The sequence below is a fragment of the Xenopus laevis genome, chromosome 9_10S (genome assembly GCF_017654675.1).
Source record: "Xenopus laevis strain J_2021 chromosome 9_10S, Xenopus_laevis_v10.1, whole genome shotgun sequence".
NCBI classification, from domain to species: Eukaryota; Metazoa; Chordata; class Amphibia; order Anura; family Pipidae; genus Xenopus; species Xenopus laevis.
In genome coordinates, this window is record NC_054388.1 from 108,186,393 (window position 1) to 108,211,416 (window position 25,024).

The following is a 25,024-nucleotide window of genomic DNA, read 5'->3' on the forward strand; positions in this document are numbered from 1 at the left end:
GGAAAAATACTTCGAATTTCGAAGTGTTTTTTTGGCTACTTCGACCTTCGACTACGACCTTCGACTTCGAGTCGAACGATTTGAACTAAAAATCATTCAACGACTATTCGATAGTCGAAGTACTGTCTCTTTAAAAAATTCTTCGACCCCCTAGTTCGCCACCTAAAACCTACCGAGGCCAATGTTAGCCTATGGGGAAGGTCCCCATAGGCTTCCTAACAATTTTCTGATCGAAGGAATATCCTTCGATCGATGGATTAAAATCAGTCGAACGATTATTCCTTCGATCATTCGATTGTAGGAATATCGGTAAATCCCTTGACTTCGATATTCGAAGGATTTTACTTCGACGGTCGAATATCGAGGGTTAATTAATTGCATTTTGCTTCTTGTTCAAATGCCGTCATCAACGTTGGGTAGATATCATACAGTAGGTGGGGGAGACGAGGGCTGTTCTTGAACAGAATACACAAAGTAGTGTCATTCCAAGCATACCGAGTCAAAAAAATTCCTTCTCCTACTTAACACACCTAATGACGGAATTCCATTCCAGACTGGCTAGGTCACTGAGATGAAACCTCTGTACAGAGTGAAACTCCACCTCCACTCAGAGGAGGCCCTACCTTCTTTCTACTGTCAGAGCTGTGGGGCCGCACCTTTGTGCACTAATTGAGAGGAAGACTGAGCATGGGAATGCAGTCACTCGTGGAGGAAAAATGACAGACGTGCAGGAGCCACAGGTAAGGGGGGAAAGAGAAGATGGCAGGGGACAACCTCATGGAACATATATATATTATATTAGCCTCATAGGATGGTGGTTGGTAGTAGCCTTGGTGCTTGGGCACAAATGGGGACCACCTGATACACCAGGGAGGAAGAGATGGAGGAGAAAGGTCTATCAATTGAACGACATGAGTGGTATTGTCAAAGAGACACATGAAAGGGTTCCAGATGGTACTGTAGAAAAGGAGAATCCTTCTCCACAGAGGAGAGGAACTATATGAAAGAACTATATGAAAGAATAAGATAGATATGATACATGGTTTATACAATATAAGGAGACTCGTACACTCAAACAGTGGGTTTCTCACATTTTTAGGTTCCACATTTGAGGTCCCCTTTCCCTTAACTCATGATAAGGTTAAAGATATGTGAAAGAAGATTGTATTAGACATTCAGCCATAGTTCCAAGAATATCTAGGCTAGTAATTAAGGGTTCAGCCCAAGACTCTCTTTAATTGACTTCCAAGCTGAAGCTTTCACATACGTTTATGAGAGAATATAGGCACTCTCTCCAAATCTCATCCTAAGAGGTCTTCAAGCTGGACCTCCCCAGCCAAGACAGAGTATCCTCCTAGGGGGGCAGACACACAGTTTGGAGAATGGACAGTTTGGGATATCTACTATATAGAGTATGTGAGATACTTGGAAATACTCATGATAGAGTAAAGAAACTAGGTCCTTTCAAGGGGGTGGGGGTTGGGGTGCTACTGTATGTACTCCCTTGTGAAAAAGGGTAACATGTGGCCCATTAGGGAGGGGCTGATAGACTATGAGACTGAAGGAGAACATGTACAAGTTTGTGAGACCATCATGTTGCACAACTGGCTAGGGGGGAACACATACGCCCCATCGACAGATTTAAGCATTGAGGGGGCCTCCATGAGCTAGAGGTGACTGTGGGTGCTCTGAATGTGATGATAAAGAGGGTGTGCCATGAATAAGACTGAATGCTGAGAGAGGATTGCCATGGGAACTGTTGGCACCGGGGGAATTTCGGAGTTTTGGGTCTATGGAGTCACAGGCGGGTGTGCAACAGAAACCTGAGACCTCTTGTTGCCTTGCACTCAGTATTAATCTGCTAAATCTTCTGTCTTTGTTCATCATTGAGTCTCTTTGCTCACATTATGATATCAACCAGTTCAAATAGAGCATTGAGCATGGGCATCTACACCCAGGGGAGCACTTTAGCCCCCAAAAAGTCCCTGTAAATTTGCCTTTTATCAGACCGGAGAAAGGAAGTTGTCCCGAGAGACTTTATTTACATTAAAAAGATAAGTGGAAAATGTGTTTGAGAGCAAAGGCAAAGCTCGGTTGTGTGACTGTGATCACTAAAGGTGGCCATAGAAGCACCAATAATATCGTAAGACATTTTTTTTTTCATATGATATTCCGTATGTATATGGTGGGAGACTAATATTGGCAGGAGACGGTCGGCTTATCGATTGGGCTGGCTGGAAAATATTTGATCCGGCGCCTTTAAAGGCACCTGAACATCGGCCGTTGTTAGTAAAGAACCATCAGACACAGAATTCTATCGTTTTTATCTGTAAATCTGATGATTCAGCTCTACATGTGTGTATTGAAATGAACAATCTTTCCTGGAAAGATCTTTTCCAGGAAAGATTGTAGTTGTAACGTCTATGGCCACCTTAAAGGATAAGAAAACCTTTAAAATAAGTGAATGTAAAATTAATGAGGGGGCTATTCTAAGCACTTTTGTCATTTACATTCATTATTTATTTTGTTTTCATTCCAAGATATTAAGGGATACATGTACTGTTAATATGAATGAATTTTGTTACAGCAGCGCCACCTGCTGGTCAGTTTCCCACCAGTCTGACCACCAAGTAGTCAAGGAATTTGTCAGGAGAAAGAAAGAGGCTGCTCTGATGTTCTTCTGCTTAGGAAAACAATTAGAAACCTTTCTAACATCTTTCCTAAGCAGAAGAACATCAGAGCAGCCTCTTTCTTTCTCCTGACAACTTCCTTGACTACTTGGTGGTCAGGCGGGTCGCCCTGCCTTTGGTGGGCATATTGGGTCTTAAGCAGATCTTATCTTGTATGGCCACCTTAAGCAGAGCAACATCCCAAGACTTTCCTTTTATCACTAACATAATTTTCCATTAAATGTGTCCAGTCAACTGAATCGAACGTCAAGTGGTTTCACATTATACAATATATTAGCATATATTCTGTTGTACACTGTTATGAATTATGGTGTAGTTCAAACCATTTATCCCCAAGCCCTGCTACTATTTATGCTACCTGGCCAAGTGTTGACAGTCTGAACTGTTGCATTTTGCAGACCTCCCTGCTCACTGATGAGGAGCACTTGGCCAATGGATCAGCATGTAACGATGTGCGTGTTTCTATTGTGGATGGGCCCCAACTCAATCACAACAGCTCTGGAACCTCCACATCAAAAATTCCCAAGTGCAACCACCTAACGTTCTCCTGCACCCCACGTCGCCTGGCTATCATGAGCATAGTGTGCGGCTACTCCTGTGTGGGCATCAAAGCCTTACTCCTGGCTCTCAAGGTAAGTTCTTTCATTCCATGGGCTGTTATTTTTGGCCTACTGTGCTTCCAAGGGTCTATCCTGGATACTGATCTGAATTTGCATAGAATTTTCTGGGATTAAACAGGTTCTGATTATTGGATCCACCATGTAGTGATCTGGACAGTTGGTTGTCTATTAAAAGACTTATGACTTTGCTAGAAGCCTGGCCTGGACTTCTCATGCAGAACCTACTCAAGTGGTCCATGAACAACTCTGGGGCCAAAATTTGGGGAATGGGTTTGGAGTCTCAGTTCTTGACTTGTTGCTTTGTCTTGCATTTTACAGGCAGAACATGAAGAAAACCAGCAGTCGTCCAGATATCTCTCTAGAAGATCTCGACGTCTGTCTCTACTCAGTATTGGCCTATGTGTGGGAACCCTGGTGTTTTTTCCTCTTCTGCTCATCTGCTTGTCCTACATATTGGCCGTGGCTGAATGACCCAACAGGAGGCCGCCTTTTTATTAACTTCTTATCTATTTAAATATGCTTGTGTGTATATGTTGATATGTGTAGATCAGAAAGGAAACTTTGTATTTAACAGAACCACACATTACCGTCCTAGTCATTAGTCTTACGACGCGCCTGGTGTCAGTTTTCCAAAATGTGGCTCCTCGGAATTCTCGGACAGCCAAAAACTCTGTGGGGAAATTGGCAGAAAGTTGCAATTTGTAGCACTTATTTATAATACCAGTTTCTGGCTTTCAAATAAGGCATATGCTGTGGTGTATGTGTCTGATTTGCCTGACAGTTGATGTCACAATGGAGTAAGTGCGTGTATATAATGGTGTATATAACTATGTGCATATTTATTTGTATTTTTTTTATACATTTGGGGGTTTCTATGAGTATATTTTTCAATAATGGAAAGAAGCATTTGTAAGTATAAGGGTACCCTTCATTTCCACATAAAAGGGTTGTTCACCTTTAAATGAACGTTTAGTATGATGTAGAGATTGATATTCTGAGACCATTTGCAATTGGTTTTCATTTTTTATTATTTGTGGTTTTTGAGTTATTTAGCTTTTTATTCAGCAGCTCTCCAATTTGCAGTTTCAGCAATCTGGTTGCTAGGATCCAAATGACCCTAGCAACCATGCATTGATTTGAATAAGAGACTGGAATATGAATAGGAGAGGCCTAAATAGAAAGATGAGTAATAAAAAGTAGCAATAACAATAAATGTGTAGCCTTACAGAACATGTGTTATTTTAGATGGGGTCAGTGACTCCCATTTGAATTATCGAAGAGTCCGAAGAAGAAGGCAACTATTTCAAAATCTATAAAAACAAATAATGAAGGCCAGTTGAAAAGTTGCTTAGAATTAGCCATTCTGTAAAATACTAAAAGTTAACTTAAAGGTAAAGAACCCCTTTAAATTAGATTTCCCATCATGCTCTGTGATGGGAATTGAAGTCTAACACGGAGATGATAGGCATTATAATACACAAAAGCCATGAATATCTTGTAAATTATATCCTTATAAACGGTGAGTAGTGATGTCATCAGTTATAAACGGTGAGTAGTGATGTAATTTCTGTCACATGACCCCCTAAAATTTGTGTATTATAATTAATAAAGTACCCCCAGTTGTAAAATATGAGGATATTAGAAGTTACCTCGGAGTTCCATGACCTGTATAAAAACACTCGGCCTTCGGCCTCGTGTTTTTATATGGTCATGAAACTCCTCGGTAACTTATAATATCCTTATATTTTACAAGAGGGGGTACTTTATTCACTATATTATTGGCATTTACAGTAAGTCACGTGCACTATTTTTGGACATTCCATTAAAACACCTTGGGCTCAGCCCTGTCTGGATTTCATTAAATTGCCCATAGTTCCTCATGCTTAAAGGAACAGTAACACCAAAAAATGAAAGTGTTTTAAAGTTATGAAAATATCATGTAGTGTTGCCCGGCACTGGTAAAACCGATCTGTTTGCTTCAGAAACACTACTATAGTTTATATAAACAAGCTGCTGTGGAGCAATGGTGGAAATTGAAAAATGGCTATATGGCACAGGTTAACTAATGGATAACAGATAACACCATTATGTTCTACAGAGCTTATCTGCTGTGTAACTTGAGCTTTTTCTCCTTTGAATGGCTGCCCCCATTGCTACACAGCAGCTTGTTTATATAAACTATAGTAGTGTTTCTTTAGCAAACACATCAGTTTTAAGGTCCCCATAGACGCGACGATTCTTCTTGCCGAACGACCGATTTTAGGGAAGCCCGACCGATCCTTCGAAATTATCGTGCGGTTAGTGGTATTCGAACGATCGTACATCTTACGATTTTTCGGCCGACATCTGTCGGGAAATTGATCGGCCAGGTCAAAAAATCTTTGTCGGCCCCAGTGCAATGTATCTATGTTTGCAGGGCCAAGCAGGCAGCTCCCCTTTGTTTTCCTGGTAAATTGGTCTTTTTAGTTGATGGTAGATTCGTACGATCGTACGATCGTTCTGCGAAGATCATGGTCTCACGATCAGGATCTGATCTTTTAAAAATCTCAACATCTATGGCCAGCTTTACCAGTGCAGGGCAACATTGCATTATATTTTCATTACTTTAAAACACTTTTATTTTTTGATGTTGCTTTAAGCACTTAGGGGGCAATTTAATAACAAGTGCAAAATTTGCCCGGGTGCTAGTGACCCATAGTTTGTTTGAAAGCATCTGATTGGTTGCTATGGGTTACTAGACCTGGAGAAACTCTTGCTCCTGTTACTTTGATCCCCCCAACTGATTTTCCTGTTCCCATAAAGGTCTGTGTGTGTCAAAATGTTTAATTGCCCATGTTCAGACAATCACACACTCACTATTGCTGCATTTTTTTAAAGATAGTTTTTTTGTTAATTGTTTGCCTAAATGTTGCTTTATAAGCATTTTTCATGGTAAAAGATTTAGACAATAAAATCACAGTGTGTTGCCTTTTATTTAAATAACCTCATGCTCATAATCACACACTCAGGGGCATATTGATCAAGGGTCAAATTTCGAATTGAAAAAACTTCAAAATTCGAATTCAAAAAGACCAACCGAAATTAAGTTTTTCTTTGGTCAAATAGGTCAGTTTTCCCAAATAAAACTTTGATTTCTCAAAGTCCACCAATTGACTCCAGTAGGTTCTAGGAGGTCCCCCATAGGCTAAAACAGCAATTCAGCAGGTTTTAGATGGCGAATAGTCGGTCGAATTATTAAAGAGACAGTATATAATAAATTTCGATATTCAAATTTTCAAAACGAATTTGGACTATTCCATAGTTGAAGTACACAAAAATTAGTCAAAATTCGATTTTTTTTTTCATTTGAAAATTCATCTCAACCTTTGATATATCTACCCCATACTGTCATGCTTGTAGATAAGTAACGTGGATAACCACCATATGACCAGGATATTCACACGGCTAAACCACCATATGGATCAGCTAGAGCTGATCCTCACCAACCCCTTGGATGTTGCTCCCAGTGGCCACAAAGCAGAAGCTTATCTGAATTGGAGGCAAGTTTTGGCTGAATAAAAACCAGTTGTACTGCCAAACAGGGCCTCCTGTAGGCTGCCAGTCCATGTAGAGACTACACACAGCTCATATTTGGCACCCCCAGGAACTACTATTATGGTTGCGCTGCTCCCCAACTCTTTTTACATTTGACTGTGGCTCACAAGTAAGAAACATCACAGTAACATAGTAAGTTAGGTTGAAAAAAGACACACGCCCATCAAGTTTAACCTTTTGTCTCTTTTTTTTTCCAAAAACTGTCAGTTGATCCAGAGGAAGGCGATAAACCCCATCTGAAGCCTCTCCAATTCCTTCCTGACTCCAAAATGGCAACTGGACCAGTCCCTGGATCAACTTGTACTATGAGCTATCTCCCATATCCCTGTATTCCCTCACTTGCTAAACACCATCCAACCCTTTATTAAAGGAGAACTAAATGCTATAAATTGATGTGGCTAAAAATGGCATATTTTATATACTGAACTTATTGCACGAGGCTAAAGTTTGAGCTTGTCAATAGCAGCAATGATCCAGGACTTCAAACTTGTCACAGGGGGTCACCATCTTGGAAAGTGTCTGTGACACTCACATGCTCAGTGGGCTCTGATTGGCTGTTGAGAAGCTAAGCTTAGGGCTCGTCACTAATTATCCAGCAGAAAATGAGCTTCCCTGGCTGTAATATAAGCTGATGCTACAGGTTTGCTGATTATTAAATTCTGATGCTAATTGCACTGGTTTCTGTGCTGCCATGTAGTAATTATGTGTATTAATTACTAATCAGCCTTATATTGTGACATTTCTATTCTATGTGTACTGTATATTGTGAGTGGGTCCCTAAGCTCAGTAAGTGACAGCAGCACAGAGCATGTGCAGTGAATCAGCAGAAAAGAAGATGGGGAGCTACTGGGGCATCTTTGGAGACACAGATCTTTACTGCTAAAGGGCTCTGGTTGCCTTGGGCTGGTACAGAAGCACAAAACATCATGTACAACATTTCTACCTACATCTTTAGTTAGGCTTTAGTTCTTCTTTAAGGGGAACATAATATTATGAGCAGGGCCGATAGTAAGGAAACTATTACTACATCAACTCCAAGGAGCTAATAATTATGAGCAGGGCGGATAGTAAGGAAACCATTACTACATCAACTCATACCATATAGGTATGGGTATATATAATTAGTGTGACAGTAGGGAGGGGTGTGTGTATGGGGCTGGGTTTTCATTTGGAGGGGTTGAACTTGATGGACTTTGTCTTTTTTTCAACCCGATTTAACTATGTAACTATATAACTCCAAGGAGCTAATAATTATGAACGGGACCGATAGTAATTATTACTACATCAACTCCAAGGCGCCAATAATTATGAGCGGGACGGATAGTAAGGAAACCATTACTTCATCAAGCCTCATTAATGGCCATATAAAGCCTCCACAACTCCATCCAAGTCTTGTTACTCGCTGCATGACATACTGTACCTAGCGATCAAATGTAGAACACGGGAACCAAACAATGCAGCGGCCCATTCACCATAGAGCAAGAACTAAAATGTTCTCTCATGATATATAATAGTTACAGAGAACTGGGTACTGAACTATAAGGGGAACAAATACAGACCCTTTAAACTGGTCTTTTTTATATTTAATATTTTAACGTTATTTTATTTGTAAATAAAGTTTTTTTTTCTGGTGTGCAGAAGAGAGTAAAGCCTTTGTACGATCTGTACGGTGTCTTTGGAGGGACATTCCCATAACTTGTAAGAATTATGGTTTTATAGTGATCCAAATAAAATAGAAGTCATATCACAGACTAAAACCATCTGCACTGCAGTTTGGTACAGGTATGGGACCTGTTATCCAGAATGCTTGAGACCTGGAGTTTTATGTATAATCGATCTTCCTGTAATTTGGATCTTCAAATCTTAAAGGACCAGTATCATCAATTTTTTTTAAAAAAAAAAACAAACTCGTTAGTATACAATGAAAACAAAACACAAAGACAAATTAAACGCTGAAATCGATAAGTCTTTATTAAGAAATAACTTACCGAAACTCCGCTTGTGCTCCTCTTCAGAAAAGGCGATCCATCGTGTGGCGCTCGATTTCTCCTCCCTGGCTATCTCCTATAGGGAAGGCAGGGAGGAGAAATCGAGCTCCGCACTATGGATCGTGGCGGAGTTTCGGTTAGTTATTTCTTAATAAAGACTTGGCGATTTCGTCATTTAATTTGTCTTTGTGGGGTTTTTTTCGTTGTATATTAACATTTAAAAAAAAATAAATTTGATGTTACTGGTCCTTTAAGACTACTAGAAAATCATATAAACATGAAATAAAGCCAATAGGCTGGTTTTGCTTCCAATAAGGATTAATTATATCTTAGTTGGGATCAAGTACAAGCTACTGTTTTATTATTACAGAGAAAAAGGAAACCTTGATTATCTGATTAATGGAGTCTATGGGAGACGGCCTTTCAGTAATTTGGTACATTTTTAGATAACGGGTTTCCAGATAACGGATCCCATATCTGTACAAGCAACACTTCGTAGCATGTGCCCCAATTAATACACTGGATTTCAGTCCCTCAAGATAATGTATTAACCCTTACTGCCGTTTCAAAGAGACCCTTTTGTTCTGTTGCTTTTCCCCAGGAGATTTGACTCTGGAATTCTGCTGCTCCCCCAGTTTTTCTTGAATCAGCTCTTCATTCAGTCTCAGGTTCTTCTCCACCTCACTGCGAAGTCGCTCTACCTCCACACCCAGGCTCTGCTCTATATACTGACGGAGTGGGGCTGAAAAGAAATGTGTATATGTTATACAGTTATTTATTGCCTGTACTTTCCAGTCTTATATCATTATACTCTAAAGCAGGGGTATCTGTTATCAAAAAAACAAAATCCCATTTGTACTTTCTTTAATGAAAAAGAAACCTATCTCCAATATGCATTAATTAAAAAATATGTAACTTTTTATAAGAAACCTGACTGTATGCAGTGAAATTCTCCCTTCATTTACTGCTGTGGATAGGAATTGTCAGACGGTCCCTAACTGCTCTGCAGGGAAACAATCATACTTATGTACAGCAGGGGGAGCCCCCGCCTTACTTCCCAGCCATGCAGAACTCCAGCTGCAGGGACAAAGATCACGGAGCCAGATTTAAACAGATAAACTGGGATTCTATTTGGAGGATTATTTTGCTGCAGCCACTGGTTCTGCAGAGTTGGAGAAAGTTTGTATTAAACAATACAAAAACTATAAAATCCACATTAGATGACATGACAACACAGGACCCAGTGCAGTCTGTATATTCTGATTATTAATCAGTCTTGCTGTATCGGCTTCTGGCAGATATTATTTGACTTGTGCTGTTTTGATCATTTGACGACCCGATAGCAGCCCAGACCACACTGAGCATGTGCACAGTCTTGGTCTTGCAAAGATGTATAACAAAGTTACAAGATGGTGACCCCCTGTGGCCAATTTTGAAAACATAAATCATTTGTTTGATTAGACTTGTGGTGCAGTAAGTTCATGTTTATGTTTAGTATAAAAAATACAGCATTTCTAGCCTTAATTTATTACTTTACTTCCCCTTTAAAGGGGTTGTTTACCATTAAAATTTTAGTATGATGTAGAGAGTGACAATGTGCAGCTAGTTTTAATCTTTTTATGATTTGTTGTTTTTGAGTTATTTAGCTTTTTATTCAGCAGCTCTCCAGTTTGCAATTTCTGTAATCTGGTTGCTAGGGACCAAATTCCCCTAGCAACCATGCATTGATTTGAATAAGAGACTGGAATATGAATAGGAGAGGCCTGAATACAAAGATGAGTAATAAAAAGTAGCAATAACAATATATTTTTAGCCTTGCCAAGCATTTGTTTTTTTTTACATGGGGTCAGTGACCCATTTGAAATTCAAAAACTATAAAAAAAAAAATGAAGACCAACTGAAAAGTTATTTAGACTGAGTCATTCTAGAACATACGAAAAGTTAATATAAAGGTGAACCACTCCTTTAAGGCCTCTCTTTCTGCTTCCCAACCTCTACTATCTATTTATGTCCATGATTATGTATAATCTATTCTACGCTTACTCTCACCATCTTCTTTGGGTTGTTTCTGCTTCTCCAAAGTCATCTCCTTGCTGCTTTCATCGGGTTTTGGAGGCTCTGCAAAAATAGCATTATCTGTTACAGCAGTCCTTAAAGGAACTGTAACATCAAAAAATTAAAGTGTTTTAAAGTAATAAAAATATAATGTAGTGTAGTGTTGCCCTGTACTGGTAAAACTGGTGTGCTTCAGAAACTCTACTATAGTTTATATAAACAAGCTGCTGTGTAGCCATGGGGGCAGCCATTCAAGCACAGGATACACAGTGGATAACAGATAAGTACTACTATAGTTTATATAAACAAGCTGCTGTGTAGCCATGGGGGCAGCCATTCAAGCACAGGATACACAGTAGATAACAGATAAGTACTACTATAGTTTATATAAACAAGCTGCTGTGTAGCCATGGGGGCAGCCATTCAAGCACAGGATACACAGTAGATAACAGATAAGTACTACTATAGTTTATATAAACAAGCTGCTGTGTAGCCATGGGGGCAGCCATTCAAGCACAGGATACACAGTAGATAACAGATAAGTACTACTATAGTTTATATAAACAAGCTGCTGTGTAGCCATGGGGGCAGCCATTCAAGCACAGGATACACAGTAGATAACAGATAAGTACTACTATAGTTTATATAAACAAGCTGCTGTGTAGCCATGGGGGCAGCCATTCAAGCACAGGATACACAGTAGATAACAGATAAGTACTACTATAGTTTATATAAACAAGCTGCTGTGTAGCCATGGGGGCAGCCATTCAAGCACAGGATACACAGTAGATAACAGATAAGTACTACTATAGTTTATATAAACAAGCTGCTGTGTAGCCATGGGGGCAGCCATTCAAGCACAGGATACACAGTAGATAACAGATAAGTACTACTATAGTTTATATAAACAAGCTGCTGTGTAGCCATGGGGGCAGCCATTCAAGCACAGGATACACAGTAGATAACAGATAAGTACTACTATAGTTTATATAAACAAGCTGCTGTGTAGCCATGGGGGCAGCCATTCAAGCACAGGATACACAGTAGATAACAGATAAGTACTACTATAGTTTATATAAACAAGCTGCTGTGTAGCCATGGGGGCAGCCATTCAAGCACAGGATACACAGTAGATAACAGATAAGTACTACTATAGTTTATATAAACAAGCTGCTGTGTAGCCATGGGGGCAGCCATTCAAGCACAGGATACACAGTAGATAACAGATAAGTACTACTATAGTTTATATAAACAAGCTGCTGTGTAGCCATGGGGGCAGCCATTCAAGCACAGGATACACAGTAGATAACAGATAAGTACTACTATAGTTTATATAAACAAGCTGCTGTGTAGCCATGGGGGCAGCCATTCAAGCACAGGATACACAGTAGATAACAGATAAGTACTACTATAGTTTATATAAACAAGCTGCTGTGTAGCCATGGGGGCAGCCATTCAAGCACAGGATACACAGTAGATAACAGATAAGTACTACTATAGTTTATATAAACAAGCTGCTGTGTAGCAATGGGGGCCATAGAGACAGAACTCACCCTGTAATGGCAGAACATTGAGACTTGGGACGTACCTTATGTTCCCGCCTATTATCCCTATTTACACTCACCATCAGCGTCTGCACTCGTTTCTCCCTTCTCTTCTAAAGCAGTTGCCTCACTGATAATGCCGGGCCTCGGAGACTCTGCAAGAATGAAAGAATTGAGTATCATTTTCCCATTATTCCAAAATGGACCAGATACAAAACACTGATATTCAACTATTTGTCTCGTTTTCTCTCAACATTATCGACTGTAGAAAATGTAGCTTTTCATGCAAACCTACCAATTGCACTGTTTATATTTATCATCTCGTGTGGTCAATGTATTTCATTATATGATGCACCTCCTGCTCACAAAGCGCTTACCTTGCTCTCCCTCTGGTGCTACTTCAGGCTCCGTCATTCCTTCATATGAGATGGAGAGATCCAGATGCACCTGCAGGAGGGAGACTGTAGATGAAAACCAACCTTGTCAGCTGCTTTATGAAGGGCAAGAATGAATGAATACCTGAGGTGTGAAGACGTATTTATAGAGTTTGAAGTGGCGGAAGTAAGTGTTCATCATGTAAGTGGATATTTGGAGAATCTGCTGCGGAGTGAAGAGTTCCACGCTGAATGGAGGCCGCTGGGAAAAGAACGGCACAAAGGAATATAAGGGCTGCTAAATACTGATCCCTGCAGTGCGTAAAATCTTCACACTTGCTGCACTCACATGTGTATGACCATTAGGCATGCACCAAATCCACTATTTTGGATTCGGCCGAACCCCCCAAACTATTCGTCCGAAAACCGAACCGAATCCTAATTTGCATATGTAAATTAGGGGTGGGAAGGGAAAACATTTTTACTTCCATGTTTTGTGACAAAAAGTCACGCGATTTCCCTCTCCGCCCCTAATTTGCATATGCAAATTCATATTCATATGCAAATTCATATTCATATGCTTATTCCAGCCTATCCAATCCCAATGCAGCTTTACCGAGACGTATGCGACCAATGAGGGTACAGAGGACTGAATAGGAGAAAAATCACACATGTATGGGACAGGGTTGCCAGGTTGGCGGTTTTCCAGACAAATTGGGCTACTAATTTAAAGCCCAGGCGGGGTTTGAAAGTACAAACTAGCCAAGGTACATGTTTGGGCTACATTTTGGGCCTTTGGCTTGTGTGTACTTTGGAAAACAGACAAAATTGTTCTTGCCCTAATGTGAAAAGCCTGAATTAACTAACAGATGCGGCCGCGATCCGACGGGGATTTTTTTAAGCTACCGACTCTGTTTGTAGGTTTTATCAGTCCATATATGGAGGGCCTTTAGTGATGCAATAACCCCACCCCAGCGTCATAACTACACCTACTTCAATATGTCTGCCTCTTATGTCACCACTGCTCCACCCTCAATGCTATCCGCTCACCACCTGTGTTCGGGTTTAGGCTCCAGCAAAAGTGGCAACCCTACCGGGCCCCCCTTATGAGCCAAACACAAGCAAGTAATTTTTGTAAAAAAATTTTTGGGGGGATGGCTGGCCACCATTTTTAACTTAAAGGAGTGTCCAGGCTTTTTATAACTCGTGGGGGGGGAGCAGGCTATCAATATTTTTTTTTCTTCACCAATGGCTTTTTATAACATGGGTGGGTAGGATGGCCACCATTGGCTTTTTTTTTTTTTATAAATTAGGGTTTTTTTATGTTTTAGCTCTGATGTAATATGACATGGGGTGGGACTTGAGGTGGGTGGGGACCAGGGGCCCATATAATTTCGAATTTGTGAAGGCAGCCCTGTATATGGACACTGCATGTATTCTCAATAATAGCGACTCCATGTATGACGTGTATTATTGCTGGTACAGGTTATATGATCTTATAACAACACTGAACCATAAGTACAACCGCACACAAGAAGCTCAACACTGGGAGAGACCACACATCTTATTACACACTTCTATGGAACATGTGGAGGCCCATTTAGCGAAGGTCGAATTTCGAATTCATGTGAATTCTTTTTAATTCTTATAAGTAAAGATTCAGTGCGCTAAACATCCAATGTCATTTGTACTGATCCCTAAGAAAAACGTGTTTCGTAAACAATATATACTTCATCAGGGGCATGGCATGAAGTATATTGTATACAAAATGTGTTGGGCTAATGATCTGTTTGATAAAAATAGTATTTTAAACAAATAAAGCCTCCAATCCAAAGAATTTATAAGTACAAAAACGGAGAGGATGACTTGGAACAGAACCGTTGTACGATTCACCGAAACGCCACCGAATTCAGCGTCAGCCACGAGGATCATAGCAGCCACCAGAAGTTTTTCACGAGGCACGCAAGCGGCTGAACAGGAACCGCCAACAGAGATCTTTCTCCCACGATCGCCTTCGAGAAGCCGCCGGATTATCTACGTGACAGATGTAAGCACTGAATTTGGTAAGTGCAACCGCCCTTGGGATCTGTAACTAAGATCCCGACGATATTTCACTATTGAGCGATTTCAGTTACAGGCTCTACATAGGAAACTGGATACACAGCAACAGTTTATGATATACATGTGATCAAGAATCCACAGTGTGAGTAGTACAGCCTTGTTCCGAAAAGTTAATACACCATCCAGCGTTTTTCTTAGGGATTGCTACAAATGACATTGGATTTTTAGCGCACTGAATCTTTACTTATTTTACTTGCCACGTGGACTAGTGGGTCCTCTCATATTGGTGCTGCTGTACTCTTTTCATTTGGACTAAGTGCGGAGTTTATCTTGTAACTGACTGCGTTATTTTAATTCTTATATACTTACAATTCAACTGGGATGTTATTTAAGAAAAAATTGCTATGTCTAATATTTGGTTCTGACCCAAAAAATTGGATTCGTATTTGATTCGTAAAAAACAAGTTTTTCTCCGGAAAAAAAACTTGAGCCATTTGGAGATGTTAATAGCCTTCCTGACAGACAACAGACCTCTGCCATTGACTTGTACATGAACTCTGCAGGTTTTAGGTGGCGAATATTCGAATTAGGACAGTTTCCATAGTCAAGGTGTGATAAATGTCACATTTGAATTTGCATTTCAATAGAGGGTTTAAAACTTAAATGTGTGAATTTTGAAACTCGAAAATTTCAAATCTGAATTTACTATTCAACCCTTGATAAATCTGCCCCGTGATGTCTAGGGCAAAAACTCACATGGACTGAGTGGCACAGAAGTAATTCCTTGAAGTACTGGTAACACGTATCTATGGTGCTCAAAGGGGAATCTAAAATGAGAATTGAGAGAAAGAGTTAAGCGATGGAAAATGTAGACACTGTACAACAATGACAACACGAAGGTGGGCAACAGGCAAAAGAAAAATAACAGAATGCAATGTTATCACATATACAATTGTGTTGAAAATAACAGCAGTGTGTTTAAAACAGCTCAAAATCCTCATAATAACTTTTATTTCCATACACACAAATGCATTGGGAACACTGCACATTCTATTCCAAATCAAAACATTAAGATGGATCAAATTGGTGTTCTTCCTTTACAGAAAGTGAAGAAATGGGAATATTAGGCTCATTCACTGTATAAACTGAATAGTGTTTCAAGATTTTGCTTTCCTTTGAATGACTGAACTAATAATGAGTTATATAACAGTGTTTCTGAGAACTGCTGCACATCTGTGTTACATGGACTCCACCAACAACCTGTTACATTCCACAATTCTTCTGCATTTCTTGCTTTTGCCTCACAAACACCATTTGTGATGTCACCGCACAAGTTTTCTATTGGATTGAGGTCAGGGGATTGGGCCTCTCCATAACTTTAATCTTGTTGCTCATTTACTGGTGTGTTTGGGGCCGTAGTCTTGTTGAAACTCCCATTTCAAGGACATTTCCTCTTCAGCATAAGGCAACATGCCCTCTTTAAGTATTTTGATGTATTGAAACTGATCCATGATCCCTGGTATGTGATAAATAGGCCCAACACCATAGGATGAGAAACATCCCCATATCATGATATTTGTGCCTCCAGCTTCACTCTGTACTGAGATTTGAATTCAGTGTTTGGGGCTCGTTTGACAAACGTTCTGCGGCCCCTAGACCCAAAAAGAACAATCTTGCTTTCATCAATCCACAGAATGTTGCACCATTTATCTTTAATCTCCACAAAAACGATTAGGACCACTTCAACTCACCACCACTTAGCTGCTCCCATGTAGGTGCCGGGTGCTCAGTCCACAGTCTCCCCACTGCCAACAGTAAATGGACGAACAGAAGGACGGCACTCCGGTAAAAAACAGGTTTTTATTGCTGGGTACTGTGAAGATACATAGGCCTTACGCGTTTCAGGAACACCTTCCCTTAATCATAGGCTTACAAAATGAGTCGAGCGCATGCATTATATACAATAGGTCTCTGGCGACCTCTATTGGTTACCAAAACTATGACATCTAAACGATATGTATATATTTTTTCTTGTACTTTATTATATTTTTTTAAAACATTAAAACCAACCACACTCTGCTAAAATATATAAAACAAAAGAAGGGGAAGGGGATTTTTTTGCCTTAGAAATTGCATACCGTTGTCAGTTAGAGCTGAAATATAGCCTTGTAGTATTATCTTAAATCCTTACTATAGGATTTATCCTGAAGCAAGTCAACTCTTATATTGCTTTTTATCTTTTTATTTTGATTTTAATTTTTATGATTTTGATTTTTTTCCTTTTTCGTATATTATGTTTATATTTCAACTTAAATATACTAAGGTATATAGGTGGGTGAGTGCACCCATGTGTGCATATGTGAAAGGGAGGAGGGGGAGGGGGGGGAACATTTTTTATATATACAGTCAGATTCTGTCGGAGGCTATAAGTTAGACTTCCATTAGTTTATATAGTTATTACATGGACCGACCCAGAAATCCTAACAGGTTGTCCTATGTCTCAACTTGGATCCAATGAATAAGTATATATTCAAATAATGTGACCTTTATTTCACATCTATCAGTATAGGTAAGTAATATCATACCTTGTATTTAAGCCTTTTGGTGTTCTCGTTTCAAGTTTTAAGATCCAGAAGGCTTCCCTTAAATTAATGGAATGTAGTGGGTCACCCCCTCTAAATGGTACCTTTACCTGTTCAATGACTTTAACAGCCAGGTCCTGGATCCCTCTTGAAGAACATAGGGCAAAATGTTTGCCCACAGGAGATCCCTCATCCTTTTTATCAATTGCCCTAATATGCTCCCTAACCCTTTCCTTTAGACAACGGGTTGTACGTCCCACATATTGTTTCCCACAACACGTACATTCCAGTAAATAGATGACTCTCTTAGTATTACCATTATAAAAGCCATCATTTTGAAAAATCTTCCCAGTAACATTGGACTTAAAATCAGGTCCGGTGGAAATAACTGTGCATGTCTTACATGGTATTGTCCCACATCTGTATGTGCCTCTAACCGAAAGCCAGGTGCTATTGGGATTATTTGAACTTTTGGTCACCAAACTAGGTGCCAAAATCTTTCCCAAAAAAAAAAAAAATAAATAAATAAATAAAGTACAAGAAAAAATATATACATATCGTTTAGCCGTCATAGTTTTGATAACCAATAGAGGTCGCCAGAGACCTATCGTATATAATGCATGCGCTCGACTCATTTTGTAAGCCTATGATTAAGGGAAGGTGTTCCCGAAACGCGTAAGGCCGATGTATCTTCACAGTACCCAGCAATAAAAACCTGTTTTTTACCGGAGTGCCGTCCATCTGTTCATCCATTTCTCTTTAGGCCAGTCAATGTGTTCTTTGGCAAGTTGTAAGCTCTTCAGCACTTCTTTCTTTCAACAATGCGACTTTGCGGGGGCTTCTTGTCGATATCTTGGCTTCACATAAATGTCTTCTAATTGTAACAGTATCACAGGGAACTTTACACCTTCTTTCATCTTCCTAGAGCTGATCATTGGCTGACTATTTGCCATTTTGGCTATTCTTCTATCTATTCCAATGGTCTTTTTCCCTTTTCTTCCACATCTTTCAGGTTTTTACCATTTTAAAGAATTTGAGATCATTTTAGCTGAGCAGCCCATCATTTTCTGCACTTCTTTATGCTTTCCCCTCTCCAATCAACTTTTTAATCAGAGTCTGCTGTTCTTCAGAACAATGTCTGGAATGACTCATTTGAGAAATACACTATAACCAGCAGCACAACATTTGCTCCTTCCTTAAATAAAGGCCAGAATTGACACCTGGTTTTTCACAGAATGAATGAGCTCACTAATTGAACTCCACTCTGCTATTATTTGGAACAAGCTATTATTATGTGGAACACTGCTGTTATTTGGAACAAGCCACAATGAATGATCCAATGACACCGAGCATGACATGACATTTCTATTACTCTACTACACCTACTAGTAAATTATTTGCCATGTAGCAATAGAATTTATACCAAACCCAGTGATGGGTCAGGTTAGAGATGAGGGACTGCTATTATTCTGAGCAGAGCTGTAAGTGGCAGGTGCAGTTCATCGTACCTGTGCAAGAGGCGTGAGTTTCCATTACAATAGAGAAGAGACTGGACGTCTGCTCTCTGTTAAAGGCACAGTCCTGGCAGAAGCTCACAGTATAATAGTACAGGTCCAATATCACTGAGGCACGGGGGTCGGAAGAATTGCAGTCCAGATGCAGTAACAGGGAGAGAGTCCTGCACATAAAAATACAATGTATTAGGATTAGACACATAAAACTCAGCCTTTGGCCATTAAAACACAGGGTATCCCATGTGAATGTGCCACACCCAAAGCACAAGATATCTTTCTCAAATAACCAAGTACAAATATGTGGGTTTCCCAATGGAATTATTGATTTAGAAGAGATCACTTGTGATGTTTAGTAAAGGAAAGAAAGAGAAACAGCTGTGCTTAATGCTGGGTCATTCAAAGAGTAAAGGAAAGTCATCTAGAATAGTTTACCTGTGAATCTCATCCACACTCTTTGCTTTCTCCAAGGTCTCTACATCGTGCATGGTTACATCCCTCCTGGACCAAAGAGGGAGAAGGAAACAATGTATTGGGGAGTACAATGTTATTAACTTGTAAAGTGCTGAGACTGGAAGCAGAACAGGAGCTATCAGTAAGGCAGTGCAAGGGTGCAGGTGCTATGAGTAAGGCAGTGCAAGGGTGCAGGTGCTATGAGTAAGGCAGTGCAAGGGTGCAGGTGCTATGAGTAAGGCAGTGCAAGGGTGCAGGTGCTATGAGTAAGGCAGTGCAAGGGTGCAGGTGCTATGAGTAAGGCAGTGCAAGGGTGCAGGTGCTATGGAGTAAGGCAGTGCAAGGGTGCAGGTGCTATGAGTAAGGCAGTGCAAGGGTGCAGGTGCTATGAGTAAGGCAGTGCAAGGGTGCAGGTGCTATGAGTAAGGCAGTGCAAGGGTGCAGGTGCTATGAGTAAGGCAGTGCAAGGGTGCAGGTGCTATGAGTAAGGCAGTGCAAGGGTGCAGGTGCTATGAGTAAGGCAGTGCAAGGGTGCAGGTGCTATGAGTAAGGCAGTGCAAGGGTGCAGGTGCTATGAGTAAGGCAGTGCAAGGGTGCAGGTGCTATGAGTAAGGCAGTGCAAGGGTGCAGGTGCTATGAGTAAGGCAGTGCAAGGGTGCAGGTGCTATGAGTAAGGCAGTGCAAGGGTGCAGGTGCTATGAGTAAGGCAGTGCAAGGGTGCAGGTGCTATCAGTAAGGCAGTGCAAGGGTGCAGGTGCTATCAGTAAGGCAGTGCAAGGGTGCAGGTGCTATCAGTATGGGAGTGCAAGAGTGCAGGTGCTATCAGTAAGGCAGTGCAAGGGTGCAGGTACTATCAGTAAGGCAGTGCAAGGGTGCAGGTACTATCAGTAAGGCAGTGCAAGGGTGCAGGTACTATCAGTAAGGCAGTGCAAGGGTGCAGGTACTATCAGTAAGGCAGTGCAAGGGTGCAGGTACTATCAGTAAGGCAGTGCAAGGGTGCAGGTACTATCAGTAAGGCAGTGCAAGGGTGCAGGTATTATCAGTAAGGCAGTGCAAGGGTGCAGGTATTATCAGTAAGGCAGTGCAAGGGTGCAGGTACTATCAGTAAGGCAGTGCAAGGGTGCAGGTGCTATCAGTAAGGCAGTGCAAGGGTGCAGGTGCTATCAGTAAGGCAGTGCAAGGGTGCAGGTACTATCAGTAAGGCAGTGCAAGGGTGCAGGTGCTATCAGTAAGGCAGTGCAAGGGTGCAGGTGCTATCAGTAAGGCAGTGTAAGGGTGCAGGTACTATCAGTAAGGCAGTGCAAGGGTGCAGGTCTATCAGTAAGGCAGTGCAAGGTGCAGGTGCTATCAGTAAGGCAGTGCAGGTGCAGGTACTATCAGTAAGGCAGTGCAAGGGTGCAGGTGCTATCAGTAAGGCAGTGCAAGGGTGCAGGTGCTATCAGTAAGGCAGTGTAAGGGTGCAGGTACTATCAGTAAGGCAGTGTAAGGGTGCAGGTGCTATGAGTAAGGCAGTGCAAAGGGTGCAGGTGCTATCAGTAAGGCAGTGTAAGGGTGCAGGTACTATCAGTAAGGGCAGTTGCAAGGGTGCAGGTGCTATCAGTAAGCAGTGCAAGGGTGCAGGTGCTATCAGTAAGGCAGTGTCAGGGTGCAGGTACTATCAGTAAGGCAGTGCAAGGGTGCAGGTGCTATGAGTAAGCAGTGCAAGGGTGCAGGTTCATCAGTAGGCGTTCAAGGGCTGCAGGTACTATCAGTAAGGCAGTGTAAGGGTGCAGGTACTATCAGTAAGGCAGTGCAAGGGTGCAGGTGCTATGAGTAAGGCAGTGCAAGGGTGCAGGTGCTATCAGTAAGGCAGTGCAAGGGTGCAGGTACTATCAGTAAGGCAGTGTAAGGGTGCAGGTACTATCAGTAAGGCAGTGCAAGGGTGCAGGTGCTATGAGTAAGGCAGTGCAAGGGTGCAGGTGCTATCAGTAAGGCAGTGCAAGGGTGCAGGTACTATCAGTAAGGCAGTGCAAGGGTGCAGGTGCTATCAGTAAGGCAGTGCAAGGGTGCAGGTGCTATGAGTAAGGCAGTGCAAGGGTGCAGGTGCTATCAGTAAGGCAGTGCAAGGTGCAGGTACTATCAGTAAGGCAGTGCCAAGGGTGCAGGTACTAATCAGTAAAGGCAGTGCAAGGGTGCAGGTAGCTATGAGTAAGGCAGTGCAAGGGTGCAGGTGCTATCAGTAAGGCAGTGCAAGGTGCAGTTATGAGTAAGGCAGTGCAAGGGTGCAGGTACTATCAGTAAGGCAGTGCAAGGGCAGTGCAGTTATCAGTAAGGTGCAAGGCAGTGCTATGAGTAAGCAGTGCAAGGGTGCAGGTCTATCAGTAAGGCAGTGCAAGGGTGCAGGTACTATCAGTAAGGCAGGTGTAAGGGTGCAGGTACTATCAGTAAGGCAGTGCAAGGGTGCAGGTGCTATGAGTAAGGCAGTGCAAGGGTGCAGGTGCCTATGAGTTAAGGCAGTGCAAGGGTGCAGGTACTATCAGTAAGGCAGTGTAAGGGTGCAAGGTGCTATGAGTAAGCAGTGCAAGGTGCAGGTGCTATGAGTAAGGCAGTGCAAGGGTGCAGGTGCTATCAGTAAGGGCAGTGCAAGGGTGCAGGTACTATCAGTAAAGGCAGTGCAAGGGTGCAGTGCTATGAGTAAGGCAGTGCAAGGGTGCAGGTGCTATCAGTAAGGCAGTGCAAGGGTGCAGGTACTATCAGTAAGGCAGTGCAAGGGTGCAGGTACTATCAGTAAGGCAGTGTAAGGGTGCAGGTACTATCAGTAAGGCAGTGCAAGGGTGCAGGTGCTATGAGTAAGGCAGTGCAAGGGTGCAGGTACTATCAGTAAGGCAGTGCAAGGGTGCAGGTATTATCAGTAAGGCAGTGCAAGGGTGCAGGTACTATCAGTAAGGCAGTGCAAGGGTGCAGGTATTATCAGTAAGGCAGTGCAAGGGTGCAGGTACTATCAGTAAGGCAGTGTAAGGGTGCAGGTACTATCAGTAAGGCAGTGCAAGGGTGCAGGTAATATCAGTAAGGCAGTGCAAGGGTGCAGGTGCTATCAGTAAGGCAGTGCAAGGGTGCAGGTACTATTCAGTAAGCAGTGCAAGGGTGCAGGTTACTATCAGTAAGGCAGTGCAAGGGTGCAGGTACTATCAGTAAGGCAGTGCAAGGGTGCAGGTAATATCAGTAAGGCAGTGCAAGGGTGCAGGTACTATCAGTAAGGCAGTGTAAGGGTGCAGGTACTATCAGTAAGGCAGTGCAAGGGTGCAGGTGCTATGAGTAAGGCAGTGCAAGGGTGCAGGTATTATCAGTAAGGCAGTGTAAGGGTGCAGGCAGGGCCGCCATCAGGGGGGGACAGGGGGGACAAGCGTACCGGGTCCGGGCATGAAGGGGGGCCCGGCAGCGCTGCATTTTTTTGAAGATCCGGGCCCCCCTTACGAGCGCCCGAGCCGTACGTCTTGCCTCTTCAGTGCCGAATGCGGAAGTGCCGAAAAGCCGAAGCCGATGCGACGAAAAGACCCGAAGTCACGGAAAAAGCCGAAGTCCCGAAGTCACGAAGCGCCGAAAAGACCCGAAGTCACGAAAACAGCCGAAGCCGAAGTCCTGAAGCGGTGAAAAGACCCGAAGTCACGAAAGGAGGCGAAGTTGAAGTACTGAAGCCATGAGTTCAATTCTACTGAACACCAGTTTGTGTGTTTTTTTTTTTTAATCCCCTGGCCACCAATGTATTATTTTAATATTCTATAGGCCCCTGCCTCCAATCTTTTTTTTAAAACTTTTGTTTTTGGGGCCCAATTTTTTTTTTAACTCGTAAGGGGCCCCTTGCCACCATTGTTTTTTTTGGGGTTTTTTTTTTAAAAAAAAATTAATTTTCTTTTTGGTGGCCCCAAATTTTTTTAACTTGTAAGGGGGCCCCTGCCACCAGTTTTTTTTTTTTTTTCAAAAAAAAATTATTTTTTTTTTTAAATTTTTTTTGGGGCCCCAATTTGTTTTTAACTTGTAAGGGGGCCCCTGCCACCATTTTTTTTTTTTCTCCAAATTTTTTTTTCTCCAAATTTTTTTTTTGGGGCCCCAATTTGTTTTTAACTTATAAGGGGGCCCCTGCCGCCAATGTTTTTTTTTTTTTTCAAAAAAAAATTAATTTTTTTTCAAATTTTTTTTTGGGGCCCCAATTTGTTTTTAACTTATAAGGGGGCCCCTGCCGCCAATGTTTTTTTTTTTTTTCAAAAAAAATTAAATTTTTTTTCAAATTTTTTTTTGGGGCCCCAATTTGTTTTTAACTTAGAAGGGGGCCCCTGCCACCAATGTTTGTTTATTTTTTAGTTTTTTTTACATTTTTTTTTGTTGGGGCCCCAAGTTTTTTTTAACAGGGGGCCCCTGCCACCAATGTTTTTTAAAAAAAAAATTTTTTTTTTTTTTTTTTTTGGGGCCCCCAATTTTTTTTATAAGGGGGCCCTGACCATCAATAGCTTTTTACAACTTGTGTGGGGGGGGGTTACTTTTTTAGCGCTGATGTCTGTGTGGTCTTTTAACTGCGATGTGGGCGGGATATGGGGCGGAGCTTGGTCGTAATTTTGTTGTACGGGGCCCCGTGATTTCTAATGGCGGCCCTGGGTGCAGGTATTATCAGTAAGGCAGTGCAAGGGTGCAGGTGCTATCAGTAAGGCAGTGCAAGGGTGCAGGTGCTATCAGTAAGGCAGTGTAAGGGTGCAGGTATTATCAGTAAGGCAGTGCAAGGGTGCAGGTGCTATCAGTAAGGCAGTGTAAGGGTGCAGGTATTATCAGTAAGGAGGTGTAGCCTTACAGAGAATTCGTTTTTTTAGAAGGGGTCAGTGACCCTCTTTTAGAGGCTGGAAAGTGTCAGAATAAGGCGGCAAATAATGCAAACACTATAAAAAAAATAAAAATGAAGGGCAAATGAATAGTTGCTCAGAATTGGCCATTGTGTAACATAGTAAAGGAGAAACAGCCTCTGAGGAGCCGGTGTGAGGAGGAGCCTGATGGAGGAGGAGTCGGGTGTGAGGAGGAGGAGCCGGGTGTAAGAGTCTGATGGAGGAGGAACCGGGTGTGAGGAGGAGGAGCCGGGAGTGAGGAGGAGTCGGATGGAGGAGGAGTCTGATAGAGGAGGAGCCGGGTGTGAGGAGGAGGAGCCGGGAGTGAGGAGGAGTCTGATGGAGGAGGAGGAGTCAGGCCAGCAGGACAGAGCGGGGATCTTTACCAGAGGCAGATTTGTGGTTTTCTCTTTTTCACCTGAAATGACAAACAATGTAGAGACAAATAAATGTGTGAGGGGGAGAAACCAATGCGTCTGAAAGAGGGAAATCTCCGCCCCACGACTAAACGAACTGTGAGCTCTGAACGCAACTCCCGGGCACCTGCTTCAAATGAAAATGCTGATTAGTTTGTTGGACTGACCGACAGTAGCACCTCGGCTCCGGGCCTCAGGGATTCGAACCGTCCGGACATTACTTCTATCCTTTCACTCTTCTCAGCGTCCTATCTCCACGACAACCAGCCGCTGACCAATCGCCTTTACT

General features: G+C 41.9%; 2 protein-coding genes across 5 annotated transcripts; one reads left to right on the plus strand and one right to left on the minus strand.

The window, feature by feature from the left end:
- Positions 1 to 268: 268 nt before the first annotated feature.
- On the plus strand, positions 269 to 3,781 carry LOC108703263 (transmembrane protein 265). Its single transcript, XM_018239366.2, has 3 exons — positions 269 to 740; positions 3,089 to 3,322; positions 3,629 to 3,781. The coding sequence occupies exons 1-3, from the start codon at positions 717 to 719 to the stop codon at positions 3,779 to 3,781; spliced, it is 411 nt and encodes a 136-aa protein (XP_018094855.1). The 5' UTR covers positions 269 to 716.
- On the minus strand, positions 3,327 to 25,019 carry ccdc189.S (coiled-coil domain containing 189 S homeolog). Of its 4 annotated transcripts, none has more exons than XM_041578832.1 (11): positions 24,903 to 25,019; positions 24,706 to 24,737; positions 19,455 to 19,520; positions 19,017 to 19,186; positions 15,683 to 15,753; positions 13,011 to 13,127; positions 12,869 to 12,938; positions 12,572 to 12,646; positions 10,942 to 11,010; positions 9,451 to 9,634; positions 3,327 to 3,980 (listed from the first exon to the last, which is right to left on the minus strand). In XM_041578832.1, exons 1-11 carry the CDS (start codon positions 24,951 to 24,953, stop codon positions 3,932 to 3,934), a joined length of 954 nt encoding a protein of 317 aa, XP_041434766.1. In that variant the 5' UTR covers positions 24,954 to 25,019; the 3' UTR covers positions 3,327 to 3,931. The 4 variants fall into 4 exon arrangements, with proteins under 4 accessions (XP_041434766.1, XP_041434765.1, XP_018094861.1 ...); XM_041578831.1 differs by having other exon boundaries at positions 10,936 to 11,010; XM_018239372.2 differs by lacking the exon at positions 3,327 to 3,980 and having other exon boundaries at positions 9,417 to 9,634.
- Positions 25,020 to 25,024: the final 5 nt, after the last annotated feature.